Genomic DNA, 20,495 nt, shown 5'->3' with positions numbered 1-20,495 from the left:
GGTGGACAGTGTGTGTTATAGCGATTGGTTGTTCCAGGTGGTAGGTCATAACGGTCGCTTAGGCTTTTATAGATAGATAGATAGATAGATAGATAGATAGATAGATAGATAGATAGATGGTTTTGGTAATTTAATAACTGATGTATGTATTGTTTTTTTAGATTCCCAGAAAATCTAAGCTGGCAATTCATAGGAACATCAGAGATGATGAAGGCTTCATCATCAGGCACTTCGCAGGGGCAGTGTGCTACGAAACAGTGAGTATGATTTTTACCAGGAGACAATGACTTGATCTTGCAGCTGCGCTGTACAGTATGGTAACCTGTGGCCACACCTGGCCATTTGAATTTAAATTAAATTTAAAAATAAAATTTATTTCTTCTCTATATTGGCTCCACTTAATGTGCTCAGTGTGCACATTGGCCAGTGGTGACTGTATTTACAGTGCAGACACGGAACCTTTCTGTCTTCCTCACACATCCTCTGGGGCAGTGCTGTGCTAAGGGATATCATCAAAATGGACTGAGTCGTTTATCCCTGTATGCTTTGTTTTCAGACCCAGTTTGTGGAAAAAAATAATGACGCTTTGCATATGTCTCTTGAATCCTTAATATGTGAATCCAGAGATAAGTTTATACGGGACTTATTTGAAACATCCACAAATAACAACAAAGACACTAAACAAAAAGCAGGAAAACTTGGCTTCATCAGTGTGGGAAACAAGTTTAAGGTATGTGTGCTAAATACATTACTTGAAAAAAAATTTTTTTTACTGCATTTAGAATAAAATATATAACTTTATATTCTACACTGGATAATGGAGGCACTGTCAAAAATCCCATGAGTGAAGTTCAGAGCAGATCCTGCATTGTTGATAGGATCTGTATGCAAAAAACCAAAAGAAACCACAATAAAAATAAAACACACCCAAATAAGTGTAGTGATTGAACATAAAGAAATTCTTGTAATTTTATGAGTGTCTTCTTTCTTGGTGCTTAACAAACTGGATTGCTTCTCCTAATGTTCTTACTTCTGCTTACTGTCTGTCTGACCTTCACACCTTCTCTTTCCCATGTGTTTTCTGTTTCCTTCCTCATTCAGCAGTTGTGTTCTAGCTGGAGTAGTCAGTCCAGCTCGGGATGGCTAGAGAACACTAGTTGAGTTGAGAGGAAAAGCAGGCACAGCCAGGGCTTCAGGTAAATGATCACCTTCATGGACTCTTATTTGTAGAGTGGCTGCCATGTGCAAAAGAGGCTGTCTCAAGTTGCTGATTATATTTATGATTCATTTTCAGTGTGTTTTCTCAGTGCATTGTGGCTGTGCATATTATGCTAAAATTTGACTGAAGCTTTAAAAAAATCTAAAAGATGAGTGCTCTGAGTGGCAAACCTTTTAAATTGCTTAACATTGAAGACCGTTTCATGTGTTTTATTAATTATGGACCAGGAATTTATTCTTTGGGATATGACAAGGAATTATCAAATGATGTGTCTTAGAAATGGAACACTATACTAATTGGTTCTAATTGTTGAATATTTAGTATAGACTAAGATAATTAAAAGTGTAATGACTAAAAGATTAAAACACATAGAACAAAGAAATAGAATTAATTTCTCTCATAAATTTCCATGATGCATTGTTGTTATGTTTGCAAGAAAACTCTACATATGATTTTCATTCTGTGTACTTTAAATATTAAAATGATGCAATTAGAAATAATATTTAAGTATCAGAATACTATGGTGTTCAGGTGTAAGGCCTCTGGAAATCCCTATGGATTGAAATGGGGTCTAAATAACTAACTCGATAAAGTCATGTTTATAAACCTATATATATTTTTAAAGCCAAATCATAAATGTAGGAGAAATATTAATATGTCCAGTTACATTTTCAGGTAACTGAATAAAATGTTTTTAATTTTGTTATAATCTCTATTTATTGATTATGAGTTTCTAATTTTCTCGAGCAATATTTTTTCTCTTATTTGGATATTCTGAAATTGCTGAAAAGATATGTAACAACATTAATTTAGTGAAATGGATATCATTCATTAAGGATTTTCCTACTATAATGGAATATACTACTGTTGCTGGAAATTTTATACAATATAAATAAAACAACATTCTTAAAATCCTTATTCTTTTATGTTGAGACTTGAAGTGCCTTAAAATTGCTTTTTGCAATAAGATATATTTTGTACATTAAACTGCTGAAAGCCATAACTGAGTAAGATAATTTATCTAATGAAAGAGTAATATACAAATTGACCATCACACCAAGACACAAGATGGCCACCACAAGTTGGCCACTACAAGATGGCCAGCAGAGGAGGACAGTTGTGGGAAGTTAGGGGTGACCAGGCCAGCAGAGGATGGCAGTTGGGGAGACCAGTCCAGCATGGGAGGGCAGTTGGGTGGGACCAGTTCAGCAAGAGAGGGCAGTTGTGGGGGAACCAGGCCTACAGTGGAGGACAGTTTGGGGGGGACCCAGGCCTGTGGACAAGGGCAGTTGGGGAGGACCAGGCCTGCAGGGTAAGGCAGTTGGGGGGACTAGGTTGGTAGGGGAGGGTAGCTGGGAGGGGGCCAGGATTGCAGAGGAGGGCAATTGGGGGAGACCAGGCCAGTAGGGGAGGGCAGTTGGGGGGGACCATGCTACAGGGGAGGGCAGTTTGGAGCCAGCAATTCTTAATTGTGAGGGATGTCCAACAGTCCTTTTAGGCCCGATCCCAGCCTTTGGTCATCCCTCAAAGGGTCCCAGATTAGAGATGGTGCAGGCTGGGCTGAGGGACACCCCCCCCTCCCCACATGAATTTCGTGCACCAGGCCTCCAGTTAATAATAAAATGTAAAATGTTTTTATGAGATACTTTAAAATGAATATTAATAATTTTAATTTAAAATTTAATAGAATAGCTCATTGAATTCAAGGTATGTGAGGCAATAAAAAACAAAACAGGCACTAGCATTTACTATATTTTAGTTGTCCAACATCACTGATAGCAGAAGTTTTTCATTGAAAAGCAACATATTTAGGTTATTGAAACATAACTTTTACTGTTATTGTTTTTAGTAAAAGTAATCCTTTTTGATGGAAAAATAACATTCTGTCATTATGTATTATACATTATGCCCATGGTCCCTGACTGCTGTTCTTTGATATTTGACATTCCCGCCCCCATTTTCTCATTTATAAGCACTATTAGTTAATTTTTGCTGTTTCTATTTTTTTCTGATTTACTCTATCTCTATTTTCTTGGAGAATATTGTGCTTAGTCTATGGATTAAGAAAAATGGGCTTTGTGATAGTTGTTTTCTTTCCAAATTAGTGGCTCTTATACTTGCCTTTCAGTTGTGTGATGGTCCAGATTGATTATATCTTAATCCTATGCTGTCTGAAGTATACTGTAATGTTTCTGGTAAGAGAATGAACTTTGGTGTTAGGCCTCACGTTGGAATCCTGGCTTTGCCATGACTAGCTATTGTTTTCACCTGTAAAGTGAGGCTTAATGTAATATTCTTAATTAGAATTGTGTGGATTAAACATGATAATGCCTATGAAAAGCTTTGAGAATGCTTGACTCACAGAAAGCAGTCAATAAAGTATACTTATTACTATAATATTATGATTAAATATAGCTGTCATTGAACCAGTATGTTAATTTAAGAAATATCATCTTAATTTATCTTTCATGAGCAGTATAATAAACATCTTAGTATAAAATTGATATTAGAATTTTATATAATTGATTTACTTTGTAGAGAAGTAAAGCAAATATACAAATTAAATTAGTACTGAATGAGAGTAAATTTTTGTGACAATATTATTAAAAACAGAAAAAGCATAGTAACTTATAGTGTTCATTGTCAGTTTGTTTTGGATAAAGCTATCTAAGCTTTTAAAAATAATTGAAATGTGAAATGTTTTAAAATAGGAAGGAGGGTTTCTACAGCTAGGCAGGATAGTTTCATTTATAAGCGCTACCGGTATATAAAACAATCTAAACATATACCATTAGTGTATATTTTAAACATGCCTTCATTCTTAATGGATTATGACACAAATTACACCAGCTTGCCACATAATACTGCTCTGCTGATCTTTAACCGAATGCATGCCCAGCATTTCGTTCACTTTTTTCATTGCCTGTACACTTTCTTTGTTTACCCCACCTGCATGTGCACATGTATGATTTTTAGTATTGCTAATATTCAGTTTCCTAATTATACAAGTTCTCTATAATTAAAATAAGTTATTGTCCTTGGCATTATATAGCCATTTACTTTGCATATTGCTGTCAAAGAGCTTGTCTACCAGAAGTAGTTAAATCATAATGTGTTATACATCCATGTTATTGCATGTTATTTCGTTCCACTATCAAAGTGCTAATAATGACATGTGACATTGTGTGTTTTTGATTTTTGGGAAAAAAAGTGATTTTCTTTCTTTTTACAGACACAGTTAAATTTGCTTCTGGATAAACTTCGAAGTACTGTGAGTATACTTAAAAAAACAGGGTTTTTAAATGGTCCTCTTACACTATTATTACTCAAATAAAGTTAATCTGGAATAATTAGAAATGTTTTTTAAACCAATTCCTCCATTAAAAAGAATGGTTTTTAAAATGGTCTTCATTTTCTTTAAGTTTTTTTCTGAATAATGGTTAAATATATATGTGAAAAATTATTATGTAAATATATAGAATTATTTGGTTGTTAAGATTATCCTGTGGTTTAAGGAAAGTGAAAGTAATTATTATAGAGAAGGAAATGTATTTTTTATGTTTAAAGACAATGTATTGTTTAAATATGTTAAAATATTTTAAAATGAAAGACTTTTTTTTCCTTTTTACAGCAACACAATTTTTGGCACTCAAGTAAAAATGTAGTATTTTTCTAATATTATTAGTACATAATATAGAAATTTATTTTAAGCTTTAAGTAATAAAAGTATGCTAAGTTTTTAGTTCCTTACTGATTATTTTTATTTTTTTAAAATATATGTTATTGATTTTGTACAGAGAGGAAGGGAGAGTGATAGAAACATCGATGAGAATCATCGATCAGCTGCCTCTTGCACACCCCCTACTGGGGATATACCCACAACCAAGGTACATGCCCTTGACCAGAATCGAACCAGGGACCCTTCAGTCCCCAAGCCGACGCTCTATCCATTGAGCCAAACCAGTTTCGGCTATTTTTTATTTTTAAAAATTAAAATTTTAAATTATTTTTTAAGAATTAAAAATGTTTTTAATTAAATTTATTGGGGTGACATTAGTTAATAAGATTGTATAAGTTTTAAGTGTACCTTTACATGATACATGAATATCAAAATATTTCTTTTTGATACATGACCTATATACTACATCATCTTCCATCACCATATATTTGGCCTCCTTTACCCTTTACTACACTGCCCCATGTCCCTTCCCTCTGGTAACCACTGTACTGTTTCAGTTTTATATCACACATATTAATGAAATCATATGGACCTTAGCTTTTTTTTTTACTTACTTTGCTTAATGTAATATTCTCAAGGTCCATCTATGGTGTAAATGCAAGTACCGTATTTTTCGGACCATAAGACGCTCCAGACCATAAGACGCACCAGTTTTTAGAGAAGGGAAATGAAGAAAAAAAGATTCTGAAACAAATAGTGTCCTAAAATATTTTATGTGCATTAAAACCCAACATCACAGTCATAAACACATGTAATCAACCCTGTAAAGTAAACAGCAGCATTTAGAACCATTTTAGAGCCGGGCAAGCACACAGAGACCACACAGAGCCGGGCAAGTGAAAAAACTTTTTTTTAAAGTATATGTGTAGGCTATATTTGGACCATAAGACGCAGGGACTTTCCCCCCCCCACTTCTGGGGGGAAAAAGTGCGTCTTATGGTCCGAAAAATACGGTATTTCTTTTTTTTTTTTTTTTTTTTTTAAATATATTTTATTGATTTTTTACAGAGAGGAAGGGAGAGAGATAGAGAGCTAGAAACGTCGATGAGAGAGAAACATTGACCAGTTGCCTCTTGCACACCCCCTACCGGGGATGTGCCCGCAACCAATGTACATGCCCTTGACCGGATACGAACCTGGGACTTTTCAGTCCGCAGACAGACGCTCTACCACTGAGCCAAACCGGCTTCGGCTGCAAGTATTTCTTTAAAAATTTTTTAAAAATTGATTTCAGAGAGGAAAGGAGAGGGAGAGATAGAATCATGGATCGGCAGCCCCCTGCTGACGATTGAGTTCCTAACTCAGGCATGTTCCCTGACTGAGAATCTAACCATTACCTCCTGATTTAAAGGTCGACCCTCAACCACTGAGCCACACTGACCAGGCAAATTCCAGTGTTTCATCTTTTCTTATGTCTTAGTAGTATTCCATTGTATATATGTGCCACGTTATCTTTATCCAAATATTTATTTATTTTTATTAAAGTATAGTTGGCATATAATATTGTATTTGTTTCAAGAGTAAAACATAGTGATTTAACACATGTATATTCACATACCTTTCTATCTATCTATCTATATCTTAGTGATTATTTTAAGAGAGGTTCAAATATTGATGATAATATGCACTGAAAGTTACTTGTATTCATAGAAATAGAAAAATGAGAATGCTATATGTATTGTCTTAAAAAATACCTTTATTCTCCCAGGGAGCGAGCTTTATTCGTTGTATAAAACCCAATTTAAAGATGACAAGCCATGACTTTGAAGGTGCTCAAATTTTGTCTCAACTTCAGTGTTCAGGTATTCCCATGTTTTTATAATCCATATCAGTGTGTGTTAGGAGTCTGAGCTCAAACACAATAAATATGTACAGTGCTTACAAAAGTTTCACAATTATCTTGATTTTTAAGTGTAGTAAGATTTTTACCTTAAATTTCCTTTAATGATAAGAAAAGCATGCTGGCAATTATTCGAGTAATACTGGGGTATAGTTATTGTGAAAAAAAAAATATTTAACAGCATTAAAGTAAAATTTAGGAAAACTGTACACATCCGTAGCTCTCTTTCCTGTGGCCTTCTCAGCTCAGCAGTTCATTTCTCATCCTCCCCCAACCCTCCCTCGCCTAACTGGGTCAGGAGGTAGGGTTTGGTGTCTGTTTCCCACGCCACCGCTTGTAAAAATGAGAAAACACATTGTCCTCGGCTCCTGTGGAATTTGTATGCATTTGGTCAGACTATCGCTTCCTCCCTCCCGCCTGGCCCTTCTGACCTTGCTGGGTCACAGAAGTCTTAGGCACCAGGCTCGCTAGTTTTCCTTTACTGCATGCCCTTCCTCCGTCCCCCCTGGAACTGCTTGTTCCCAAGCCATCAGCCTCTCCTTTCCTCCCGGTCCATCTCAGGGTCCGGACACTTGCTTGAACCCCTGCCTCTCTGACTCCTTGTTTCGCTCCTCTCAGAGGTGGGTTTATTATAAGGCTAAGGTCACTTATGCTCCAGGGTTCCTCATTTATACGCCAGTACCCACAGCTCCTCACCAAACTCCTAGCGGGAGGTCCAGGTCATAGGAATTTCTAGAAGGGAGAGTACGTGGAGTGGTGATTTTTATTTTTCTAAGCCTGAGAAGATCTTTTAAGTAAATTAGCTTGAAGTGCTAGGAAGCAGCCATTGGCTTGGTAATTGGTTAAGCTCCATGAAATTCTCAATGGATGTCTTTGAGCCAGTTCATATGTTGTCCGCAGTTACTGGTCAAGCTAAGGACTCAGAGGAGGTGGAAGCGAACTTTTCCAGGGATACTTGTGTATTTGATATAAACGGGCAACAATGGTCACAGTATCAGGCAGACCTTATTTTTATTTATAAGTAGAGCCTAGAACTAAATCCAGTTCTAGAGATTTCTTTCCATAGGAATGATTGCTTCTCTGTGTTTCATTGATGAGTATTAAAATTTAAAATAGATATATATGTTGTTGTAACAAAAATGAAATAGTAAAGAAAAATATAAGTAAAAAGTCTCACTTCTCAGTAAGTCTTGGATATGTTTTCTATACTGGTTAGATAAGTCATATTCTTTTAAATGAACACATCATATAGGGTCGCAACATGATTTTTAATATTTAAGTTATTTGATTTTTTCTATTATAAACAATGACCAAGTGGGTATATAGCCATTCTCTATGCATGTATTTGCCCACATGTGTGACAAGTTGTAGGATAGATTCACGGAAGTAGAAAGGACTGAGTCAAAGGGGGTAAATATTTCCAAATTGCTATCCAAAATTGTTGCACTGGTTTACTCTCCCAATAAGAACGTGCGTATGTTTTCCTACACTGTCACCAACCCCGAGTGTTACTGGTGTTTTATCTAACCTTACCTAGCCTTTCCCATTAAAAAAGTTTAAAATCCAGTCTGACTGCTTAGAAAGGCTATCTTTCCCATGAGGTGATTTTAAAATAAAAATCTGCTTTTTAACTATAGATATTTTATTGTTTCATTTAGCTAATTTAAAATTTTGGCTGGCAGGAATTTATTTTTATATAAGTGAGATAAGGATCAGATGTTAGTTTTGTTTTTTAAATGTCTACCCATTTGTCCTATCACTTTTTACTGAATAATGTTATTTTCTCCATTGAGTTGAATAGTCTCAGAATCTGAAATTCAGAGGTTGTTTTTGGTGAACAAAGGCTTTTGGCATTATTTATAGTTAAGCTTTTCCCTGACTATTTTATGCTTTTTTTTTTATATGAAAAGTTCACATGGACGCAAGGCTCAAATTAACCACCTACTAGAATTTCACTGAAAAGAGATTTGCATCCTATACGCTTTTTATCCCAATAGACTAATTTCTCTGAGAGATGAGTGAAAGAGCATCTTTATAGTGAAGCAGTGAGTGCTTCTTGTCCATTTGCTGTAAGCACTGGAGAGAATTTGGGAATATGCTTGACTACTACTTGGAAACTCTATCAGGAATCTTCTTCTAAAATTAACCTCAGGATTTGGAAAGTGGCCTAATGCAAGCCTTTTATACTGTGATTATGATCCAGAGGTTTGTAGCAGTAAAAAAGATACAAGCTAGATTTGAGCTGTCTCGACACCAGGAGTTTGTCTCTAAAAAGGGGGTTTATTCAAGATGGCTAAGTGAAACTTACTGTGATAGTTTGAGGTGGCGGGTAAGTTGGGACATATAATAAGTATAAATATAATATTTTCTATGTACTATTTTCTTGCTGGCAATTCCTATAAATTGTACCTTTCTAAAAATTAATTTGTCAAGTTGATCATTTGCAAGTAATTTTTTGACTGCTGTGCAGTGATCAGCAATAACACGTATTTGTTTATGAATCTAGGCATGGTGTCTGTCTTGGACTTGATGCAGGGGGGCTTCCCCTCACGAGCTTCATTCCATGAACTCTACAACATGTATAAAAAGTACATGCCAGACAAACTCGCAAGACTAGATCCAAGACTGTTTTGTAAGGTACAAATATCACCTGAATTGAAATTTCTTAGCTATAGGTGTCTTTCTTATTAATTACTGGTTGTCATTTAACTTTTTTCTTTTTCAGGCTCTTTTTAAAGCTTTGGGCTTAAATGAAATTGACTACAAGTTTGGGTTAACAAAGGTGTTTTTTAGACCCGGCAAGGTAAATACATTATTACTTTAAACTTGAACATGATGAATATGAATAGTTGGGAGATAGGAGTCAATGAATATTTTTAAGTGTTTAGTGATTTGAACTATTCTTGAATTATATGATCACCAACAGGATGCATATTATCAGTATGTGAGAAGTTTACAATGTGTAATACTCTGTACAAGTTTTACAGTACTTTTCAGCTTTGGAAATAATGGAATGAGAGCATCGTTTGATTGGATTTTTCATTGTTTTATTGGATTTTTTTTTGTTTTGTTTAAATAAGGGTTAGCCAGAAAATATTTATGTTTTAAACAGTTGAAAGCTTTTCTAAAACATATTAATTCAGCCTTAATAATTAGAAACTTCTCAGTACTTTTGCGTCTTCATTATGTGGAGAACAAGTTCTAGTGATAGATGTACAGGGTTTGGGAAATTGGATTGGAGTTTGTGCTAAAATGCATTTCTCTCAAATGCTAGAGTGAGTGTATAAATACTTTTGTATGTAATGTAATTTTCTTAGCCTCAGCCATAGTTTTAGTATTTACAGGTTCTTGTGCTAGGTTACAAGATTGAGTAAAGAATATTTCAGAAGTAAATAGGTATAATATAGAAACACTTAAATGCTATTCAGAATCAGTTTATCATTTCACCACTTCTAACTTTTAAAATATTTATTGAATTACATTTTCATAATTTTAAACACATTTGATATTATATAATAGTCAACTATACCGATTTGACTCAGCAAAATCATTAATAAATATCTCTAGTGCCTTAAAGACTACACTAATCATAATAAATCTGATTTTACATTTTTTGGGCATGAAATAAAATCTGTGTAATGCATTAGTAATATATGTACTTTCCTGTGACTATTTTTACTTCAGAGAACCCATACCATTTCCTATAAAAATTTAAGAAAAAAAATGATTATGTAAATATTCATTGTTGGCTTAGCTGTAATCATATATATTTCTCATAAACTCAACATTTATTTTATTTCAGGGCTATAGTAATATTTTAGAATTAACAACCTGATAGAAAAAGCACTTGGTCTTGTTTGCTTCCAGATAAGTTGATCAGTCAGAAAGAAAAGTTAAAAGCACAAGGCATATGTTCACAGATCTTTAGTCTCATTATGTTAACTTTAATTTTGATTATAAGAAACCATTATATTGATAGGTGTGTCACCTCAATGCATTATAGTAGGATACAGCGATTTTTAACCGGAGTGCTGCAAGCATTTTTAAAACATGCAATACCTGAATATTAAGTCAGGGGCACTGCCCTCTTTTCCATTATATTATCAAATTAAAAAATAACAGCAGCCAACACAACAATAGCCATCCAGTGTGAATGAATCAAAATGATATCTATTTTTTTTTGTCAGATCGGTAAAAAAATATGTTTTTGGTGTGCTGCAGAATTTTAGTAATTAGTTTATATGTGCCATGATATGAAAAAAGTTGAAAACCACTGGTGGAATATTTTGTAAAGGATAGAAATTATTATGTGGTTTGGGGATAAATTGTGGAAATGAAATATTTTATTAATTATTAACCTAATAACTTTTATTTGTGTTTTCTATCTCTTGGTAACAGTTGCTTATCTCTAAAATAGGGATGGGGTTTGGAGGAGATGGAATAGGTTTGGTGGTACCTGACATTATATGGCTGACCTTGTCACTGGCCAGGAGCTATGTACAGATACTGAGAATGTGGATGAGCCAATTTAGAGACATATCAGCCTTTCTTTTTTAATTCTTTTTTTCAGTAAAAGCTTTTTGCTAACCATCTATAATTGTCATTTAAGATTTCCCCCCCCAAATTTTAGTATTGAATCTGCTAACTATCAGTGAGTCTCTCACCTTTCCCCTCCAAGTTCCTGAAGGAAGAAGGAATTAAGAGCGAGGCAGCTGTATGATGCAGTATATTGGGTTTGCTGTAGACCCCACTGAGGCTTGGGATCATTTCCAGAAAGTTAGATGTTGGGTTTGAGTTCTAGTTATTTTATATCTCGGTGTGTTTAAGTCTCTTTATCTTTTAATATTGATAATAAATTATTTTGTTTCCTAGTTTGCAGAATTTGATCAGATTATGAAGTCTGACCCTGACCATTTAGCAGAGTTGGTTAAAAGAGTCAACCACTGGCTTATCTGCAGTCGCTGGAAGAAGGTTCAATGGTGCTCCCTCTCAGTCATCAAATGTAGGTGTTTTCTTCCACACTAGGATCTGTAATTAGTTTGGAAATGAATGCTGTGTGGGATTTACAAAGTTGTCTAGCAGAGAGTGCTGGATAGCAGAGATTCCATCGCCTATACACCTTGTTTTTCTGATTCTTCTAGATGCGTGTTGGTGGACTTTCTTTTTTTGAGTGTATGTGATACTTCTTAATTTGGATGTATGATAGGAGAATTAATTTCATCGTGTCCTAAACAGAGCAGAAGTCACTGTCTTGATTCTCCCCCCCACCCCGTCCCTCCCGCCACCTTTTCCACACCATCCCCTAATCCAGGGGTCCTCAAACTTTTTAAAGTGGGGGCCAGATCACGGTCCCTCAGAGAGCTGGAGGGCCGGACTATATGAACTACTAATTCCTACTGTAACACCTCGGCTGCGCTCACTGCCCAAAAAACCTGGCAGGCTGGATCAGACTCCTCTGCGGGCCGCATGTGGCCCGCGGGCCGTAGTTTGAAGACGCCTGCCTCAGATTTGAGCCAGAACTCTTCCCACTTGCATGGCATCATCAGTATAACATGCCACAAATTTCAGGGTTTTAACGGTTCCTCCTTTCTTGTCCCTGAAATTTTGTCAGTCAACAGGCCCTGTTGATTCCTTCTCCAAATACTGTACCGTCTTCCCTCTCTGTTGCCAGTGCCTTCGTGTAGCCCCTCCTCCGCCTGCATGGAGGCTTCAGTGGCTCCCAGGCTGGTTTTCCTGGATTCCCAGACTTCTCTCTCCAAACTAAAAGCCTTGTATGGAGGCTCCCTTGAACGCAGAGCAAAGTCTAAAGTCTTTCAAGATCACAGAGGGGGGCTTCAGCTGTTCTCTTCACCCTTCTCCTGCCTCTGCTCCCTCAGACCCTGTGCTCAGACACTCTGCACTGAGCTGCTTTCTCTTGTGTTTCTGGCAAGGTTGTACGGACAACTTACCTCTGACCCCAATCAAGGGTGAGGGGCAGAATTTTTTTTTTGTTTTGTTCTTAGGGTCTATGGAAACCTTGAATTGTAGGGAGCTATTGTGAGTAATTTGATTAAATGTATAATTTTCTTACCTTCCAAACTCACCGAATACCTGGAATAGTGCTAGACACATGAAAGAGATTCAGTGTAAATTGTTCCTTATTAATAGAAAAATTAAATTCCTTTGACCTAATGAAAAGGAGCTGTTCCAACGTTATTATTGAGGTGTTTTGTTAGACAATTATGAATGTAGGTAAAAGGATTGCTATAATAAAAAAGGTGAAAGAAACTCTTTCCTCCCTCATTTTCCAAGTAAAATATAAACAAAGTTATGACTATAGTTTATTGCTTTCAGCTTAATACATTGCATGTTGATGGACAACACATTATATTAAAGTTGGCTATACTGTACCATTTGTTCATGGACTGTGTTGTGCAGTGGGGAAATCAGCAACTAGTCAGGATCTTTGCAGGATTATAGAGAAGCTCAACAATGTTTCGAGGTCAGAGCAATCTAGGACATCCTGGGTAACTAAAGTTAAATATTAAATAAGTACCTTTACTGTAGGATTGTCAGAAGCTTCACTCAATATGTTCATTGTGAATCTCCAAAAGTAGTATTTAATTTTTCCTAATTCATATGACAGATGATTCCTTTTTTTAAAGACATACCTATTAATGTTTCATAGACCAACATTGCCTAGGACAGTTTGAAAGACAGTGGTGTAGCATATCAAGGGAATAATACATTTTAAATGTAAATCTAGTAGTATACATGGTGTGCTTTTACTTTAAGAAGTATACAAAATTAAATGTTAAACTTCCTGATTTTGATGTCTGGTATAATATGAGAGTACATGTTTCTTGAGAACTGCTTTGTGAAAGTGAGTGGTTTTTAAAACGGTTGTAGGACTGAATTAAATAGAATAATTTTCTATCATGCTTTTCTCTTACCATAGTGAAAAACAAGATAAAATATCGAGCTGAAGCCTGCATTAAAATGCAGAAAACTATTCGAATGTGGCTTTGCAAAAGGAGACACAAACCTCGGTAAGATGACTAATAGTGCCTAAAGAATCCCACAAAACCTAATTACTCAAATACGAAATGACTATGAAGTCATAATGAAGAGCGGTGGGGATACTCAGAGTTTTCTCTTTTCTCACTTTTTTTGTAAAAAGATAGATTACTCTGTTATTTGCATGATTTATTGGAAATGAGTTATTTGACTACTTTATTGCTAGCCTCTTTCTATTATACAAAAGGATTTGAAGAAGCTTACAGAAATTTAGACACTATAAAATGTTGAAATAAATGGAATGAAAGAAGAATGAAAGAAGCTCTTTTATTCTGATTATTTTAGTGACTCGAGTTTCTTGACAAATGTCACGTTGACATAGTTTTTAAAAACTTTATTAATATAAAAAAAAACCTTACTAATGTTATCTGAATTATCTGTAGCAATTGTTTCGCTATAAATCTAGTCTTTATATCTTATTTACTTCTTTTACTATTAATTGATACTCTTTAAACTTGGAGGTCTGAATACCTGTTGATATTTAATACCTTTTAAAGAGACTAGGTGACTCTTTCAAAGTCTTCTATAATTTGATTTCTCAAAACTTTCAGTGTAAATATAGAAGGCTCCAATCCTGTGGACAGGTATCAATGTCATTCACACCCATATTTGATTATTCTTATTTTTTTTTACTTTCAACAAGTTATCTTGAAAAAATATACTGAATAATATGAAAACAGGAGTAAAATGTCTTGCTTAATATGTTTTGCATTTTATTAAAATGAAAAATCAATGTATAGTATTGCATAGTGAAATTAGACTGACGAAGCATTATCTTTACAGTATCGACGGTCTGGTTAAGGTGGGCACACTGAAAAAACGGCTTGATAAGTTCAATGAGGTAGTAAGTGCACTGAAGGATGGAAAGCCGGAGGTGAATAAGCAGGTCAAGGATCTTGAAATTTCTATTGATGCGTTAATGGCCAAAATTAAGGTATGTAATTTTAATCTAAATGGCTTTGACTTTCTGAAGTGATTTAATATCTTTTGGTATTGGTGTTAAAATTGTATTTAAAAATGCATTACTGTGTTAAGGATACAAAGTGTTACAGATATTGAGTCCCAGTGATGACAAGTGATGCTCATTATAAGTGTCCCCTAATGGCTTGAAAATTTCCATAGCAGAACTTTAAAAAGAGCAAAGTTAAGCACTTTCATCTGTTGCTAGGAAAGATTCCTCCCCCCCAAAAAATAGTAACTAAAATACTCTGTAAAATGCTAAAATGCTATTCTATTTACTTTAAATAGTAATTAGCTACTTTTTTGGTAAGCTTTTGTATAATCATTACTGAGAGAGGATTAATGCAAATTATTTTGTTTCATGTTTTTCTACTTTCAGAAACTAATTTTTAAATGATAAAATTAATGTTATATTAACAATTTGGAGAAAAACACCAAAAAATCCTTACCAAAGTAACACATTTAACTGTTTCACTATTGTAAATTTCCCTCCCTGTCTTAGTCTATATGCATGTATTTTTGCATAGTTCTTACCCTAATGTACATTTAGTTTTCTTTCCCTATCATCATGCCATATGCCTTGTTCCTATAATTACATTATCTTCATATAGGCTGTATCATAAATTACTTAACTGTTATGAAAATAGCAATTTTCCTCCAAATTTGTCAGAATAAATGGGGCCTTTTTTGGTATTGATTTTCATTTATTTGATCATCAGTGGGATTGAAAAATTTTCTGTATGCTTGTAATTACATTCCATCTGTCTCTTCATATCTTTTTCCGTTATTTTTTAGGGTGTTAATGTTTTTCTCATCTAGCTAAATGAGTCAATGCAATTATGTGGATATAATACCTTAAAGCAAGCCTTTTATTCTATTTCCTGCAGATATTTTATGTAGACAGTGGTCAGTCTTAGAGACAGAATGGAGAAAGAGGAACAAAAGAAAAATGAAAATGCTTTGGATAAGCTTAGCCGATTTTACAAATCTGTTAAGAGCCATCCATGTTTATATGGTATTAAATAAAATCAACCAAGCCACATTTTCTGAAGCCTCACTTAGGAAAGTCATCCAACAATTTGGGATGTATTTAATAATTTCTTAAATATTCATTAAGTACTGTTTGAACATTATTAAAAGAGTAGTAAACTGTCAAAATTAATAATTTCTTAAAAAATAATTGTTACCTACATTTTGTCCACTTTAGATATATGATTACTTGATTAAAGGAAATAGATGTAGAGATTTGGTGGAAAGGTAACTTTTAAGTGTACAAATAGTGTAATAAAGATAATGGGCTTATAGCTTACCAACTTTTCCAGTCTTTGCTGTGTATGTCCATATTTATTTTATTATAAGGGCACATAACATTAAAGTTACCATCTTAACGATTTTAAAATGTACAGATTCAGTAGTGTTCAGTATATTCACATTGTTGTGCAGCAGAAGAGATAACTTTTTAAGTACATGTTTATTATTGTTTTAAAGTCCACTATGATGACAAGGGAACAGATACAGAAAGAATACGATGCACTAGTTAAAAGCTCAGAGGAGCTCCTCAGTGCTTTACAGAAAAAGAAACAGCAGGAAGAGGAAGCGGAAAGGCTGAGGCGTATTCAAGAAGAAATGGAAAAAGAAAGAAAAAGACGTGAAGAAGATGAACAACGTCGAAGAAAGGAAGAGGAGGAAAGGCGGATGTAAGGCATTCATATTGTCGTTTTGAATTAGAAGCTAACAGAACAGTGAACTCTTGGTGGCGTTGGTTGATATACAATATCTTCTTATTTTTAAGAGTAGTTTTTTATTTGAAAACTAGAGGACCAGTAAACAAAATTCGTGCACAGGAAGGGTCCCTAGGCCTGGCCTATAATTAGGGCCAATCAGGTCCCCCACTTCCCCCCTTTCTCCTTTCCTCTCTCCCTCAGCACCCCTCCGCTGCTGTTGGTCGCCTGCCATGTCCCACACTGCCTACTGCTGGTCAGAGAATGTCATAGCGAGCAATCGAACTCCCTGTCTCCCAGTTAAACTCCTGAGGGGGAACTTTGCATATTAGCCTTTTATATATTGTATATATATAGATACTATAGTCATATGCTGCTTAATGATGGACATATGTCCTGAGAAATGTGTCATTCGGTGATTTCATCCTTGTGTGAGCATCCCAGAGAGCTTACACAGACCGAGATTGTATAGCCTACTATAATACACACGTAGGCTGTATGTATGGCATAACACCATTGTATATACAGTTCGTTGTTGACCAAAATGTTGTTGTGCTGCTCATGACTGTAATTTTAGAATACGTTTGAAAAATGGGGGAAAAGCCATAATATCCTAACATAAGATGATTTTAACAATAATAGGAATTTTGCTTAGATTCTTACACCTGAGGATCTCTTAACTTCCCTTTAAAGCAGTGACTCGTGCATTATTTAATAAGCTAGAAAAAAGGCTCTTCTACTTTTCTGCAGTTTTAAAACTGGTAATGTTTTGAAAGATTTGCATAATTGGGTAGACAGAAGGAACATGAGTTGTTTAATTGGAGAAGGAGTAGAGGGAAGCACATATAATCAGAACCTTGCAACTAGGATTTGTAACCAAGTTACTCTAGAGATGTTAAAGGTTATGCAATATAATGTGTTTGTTTTGTTCCAGAAGATTTATTGTCAGTAGAGCTAGATTATATATGGTCAGGAGGTTAATGTGAGCCCCCATTCTGTAACTTTTGTTTATTAATAGTTTAAATTGCCTTCTGAAGGATTCCTGATTTTTCTATAAAGTTTTTGAAGAGTTAGTTTCTTTCTTTCTTTCTTTTTTTTTTTTTAAGGAAACTTGAGATGGAAGCAAAGAGAAAACAAGAAGAAGAAGAGAGAAAGAAAAGGGAAGATGATGAAAAACGTATTCAGGTATGTACTGATTAGACATTTGAACTGAATTTCTATCAAAATAGAATCTAAAAAATTAAACTAAAGAAGTGAAAGCAAGATCTTGATTTGCTAGATAAGTTGTCATTGGTTTATCTCAGAGATGAAAAGCAGTATCTGAAATGGTTATGGCAGGGACTTTGGAGTCAGGGACGTGTGTTAAAATCCAGCCTCTGTCCCTGACAGAAATTATGACATTGTACAAGTCACAGTGAGTGACTGTGGGCCACAGTTCCTCTCTGTGGAATGTGGGTAAATAATAGTTGTATCAAATGAGTTTACACATGTTAAAGCATTTCGAACAGTGTTCAGTTCTGGGCTGGCTTTAGCTCAACGGTTCCTTCGGCTACACAGACTCCTTGTTGCACTCCCTCATCAAACAGTGTTCAGTTCAATAAATATTAGTTTGTTGTTATTATTATGCCTAGGGGAAAGCCAGATGAACATTTATTTAAAATATAATTTTAAAACGTACATTCCTCCAGTTAAACAAATCATAAAATATTATTTTATAATGTTGTAGATACTAACAGTAATAAATTAGGATAAGATTCTTTACTCACCCCATTTTTTAAAAACTCCATGTCTGAGAGTAATTGATCATGTATTTGAGTTTCTTGGCTTTATTTAGTAAAGACCTGGTGCATGAAAATTTATATACTAGATGGTGGATCCCTCAAGCCCAGCCTGCTCCCTCTCACAGTCTGGGAGCACTCAGGGGTGGGAGGTGACCAGGCGATCAGGGCGAGGTGATACCCCATCATATCTCTGCTGCTGCCACTGCTGGCAGTGCAAGCCTCAGCCAGCCCTGGTTACCTGAGCCATGGAGCCCTGGGCAAATGCCATCTGAGGCTTGCCTATGCTTGGGGCCCAGCCCTGGATGGCTGTGGGGCTGAGGAGACTGGGCTCTGCCATCTTGTGGCTGTGGGCACTGCCAATTCCCTCCTTATTGGCTATGGGCACCACCATCTTTGCAATGGCATGAGGGTCAATTAGCATATCCCCTCTTTAGTAGCTAGGATCCTGAGCACAACCAACACCTTACATTCCTGACATCTGCTTGCCTGGTGTTAGTGTAAATCTGGTACCTGGGATACTGTGATATTTGGGACACTCCATCGTTACGGAATGGTGGAAGTATGGTTTCTCTGCCTTCTCTTAGATTTGGGAAGAGCAAGTATAAATTATAATGTAGAAGAGAACGGAGACTGAAGAGCTTTCCGGTTAGATGATACATTCCTTACTAAGGAACTTGTCTGAACAATTTAAGTAGCAATGGGAATGACCAAGGAGACATGTGGGGACCCTTGGGCGAACCCGCTTTCTGTCCGTGGCAGGCTGAGGTGGAGGAGCAGCTGGCCCGACAGCGCGAGGAGGAGTCCCAGCAGCAGGCGGTGCTGGAGCAGGAGCGCAGGGACCGCGAGCTGGCGCTGAGGATCGCCCAGAGTGAAGCCGAGCTCATCAGTGACGAGGCCCAGGTGGACCTGGCGCTCCGCAGGTACTGGGCTGGCCGCTGGGCGGGGTGTGGGCTCCCTCTGCTATCTCCCTTCATGCCTCTCACTTCAGCCTGACGGGAATGAACAGGAGAAATCATGTTCCTTAGGTCCTGGTATATTTTAAGTAAAATCACTTAAACCTTATCTGTATCCATTCTTATACCCAAAGGAATGAAACAAATTGATTTTATCGAATTTTTAAACTATTGAAGGACAAAACTGATAACTTCAGTTTGCGAGTATTTTAAGAAAACGTATCAATTTTTACTCTGATATTACTAAAGAATATTGCATCTTAAAACTTCTTGTTTAAGGTAGACATCTAATTTCTAAATACCTGCCATTAAATACTATAATAGAAATCAGTCACTTTACTATAGTCCAGTTTAATATATTTGAGGTTGGTATTTATTATTTTCCTGATGCAAATTATATATATCCTAACATTTGAAATGAGTGGAAATTTTACACACACATACACGCCCTATGTATCAGAATAAATACATCTCCTTTTCCAAGAAGGAAGGTTTGTACATTGAAATATTTTGGCTCCTAAGGTTTCTGAATTATCTCTAAATACTATATGTTGTTGGAGTATGGAGCAGTATGGAAGTCCTTATTAAAAGTTTCAGGAAGGGTCATTTTAAATTTAGAATATAGAAATATTAGTTATTTTGATTATTTATAAAAACAGAGCAAAACTATAGTTTGTGGAGTTCCTTTATGTGTAGGTATATATGATCTGTACATACGGTGAGGCACATTCATATATGTAACTATGCTTTTCAGAATGTGAGAGCACTGTTTATGACAAAATATAATAAAAAATAGTAGATGTTGCTGTTTCCTTGTGAAAGGAAAAACATATATTATAAAGCAGTGCTTAGGTTTTATTTAGCTGAAAACAAGATAGAGAAGGAAAGGGCATGCTAACTTACCTTTCCACTTCTTCTAGTAAATGATTATATTGTGGAGTTCTGGGGCCTGAATTGTATATGGAAGTATATTGTATTTAAACAAACTGAATAGGCCTATCAAACACAGGTATTATAATAATTTTCTAAGCTGTTGGGTTTGAGTCCAATAGTTGGGCTCTTGGTTCACATTTCGCCATAATTAAGTCATTTCCGTCCATCTTTGGCTTTTGTATGTGCAGACTTAGCTCAGCTGCTGTTCCATTCCTCCCAACGTAACACAGGAAGGTTTGTACATTGAAATATTTTGGCTCCTCAGGTTTCCGAATTATCTCTAAATACTATAT

The 20,495-nt window shown here is 35.6% G+C and overlaps 1 protein-coding gene across 14 annotated transcripts in view; it reads left to right on the top strand.

Annotated features, from left to right (window-relative positions):
- MYO6 (myosin VI) overlaps nucleotides 1-20,495 on the top strand; it is a 135,067-nt gene that overhangs the window by 97,840 nt on the left and 16,732 nt on the right. For 13 of the 14 annotated variants that reach the window (XR_006740057.1, XM_045573043.1, XM_045573044.1 and 10 more), the window contains 12 exons: nucleotides 162-257; nucleotides 557-730; nucleotides 4,452-4,490; nucleotides 6,667-6,760; nucleotides 9,305-9,435; nucleotides 9,524-9,601; nucleotides 11,671-11,800; nucleotides 13,736-13,826; nucleotides 14,638-14,788; nucleotides 16,303-16,511; nucleotides 17,642-17,720; nucleotides 19,076-19,236. Coding sequence is in view for 13 of the 14 variants with exons in the window: in XM_045573043.1 (XP_045428999.1) it covers nucleotides 162-257; nucleotides 557-730; nucleotides 4,452-4,490; nucleotides 6,667-6,760; nucleotides 9,305-9,435; nucleotides 9,524-9,601; nucleotides 11,671-11,800; nucleotides 13,736-13,826; nucleotides 14,638-14,788; nucleotides 16,303-16,511; nucleotides 17,642-17,720; nucleotides 19,076-19,236 (1,433 nt within the window). In the remaining variant the exon portion in view is untranslated. Of the gene's footprint in view, nucleotides 1-161; nucleotides 258-556; nucleotides 731-1,101; nucleotides 1,177-4,451; nucleotides 4,491-6,666; nucleotides 6,761-9,304; nucleotides 9,436-9,523; nucleotides 9,602-11,670; nucleotides 11,801-13,735; nucleotides 13,827-14,637; nucleotides 14,789-16,302; nucleotides 16,512-17,641; nucleotides 17,721-19,075; nucleotides 19,237-20,495 lie in introns of those variants that run through there. The other variant, XM_045573053.1, reaches the window with a different exon arrangement.

The sequence above is a fragment of the Pipistrellus kuhlii genome, unplaced genomic scaffold, assembly GCF_014108245.1.
Source record: "Pipistrellus kuhlii isolate mPipKuh1 unplaced genomic scaffold, mPipKuh1.p scaffold_m20_p_5, whole genome shotgun sequence".
In the NCBI taxonomy this organism is placed as follows: Eukaryota; Metazoa; Chordata; class Mammalia; order Chiroptera; family Vespertilionidae; genus Pipistrellus; species Pipistrellus kuhlii.
Note: the sequence above shows the minus strand (reverse complement) of the source record. Positions and strands in the feature narration are given on the sequence as shown.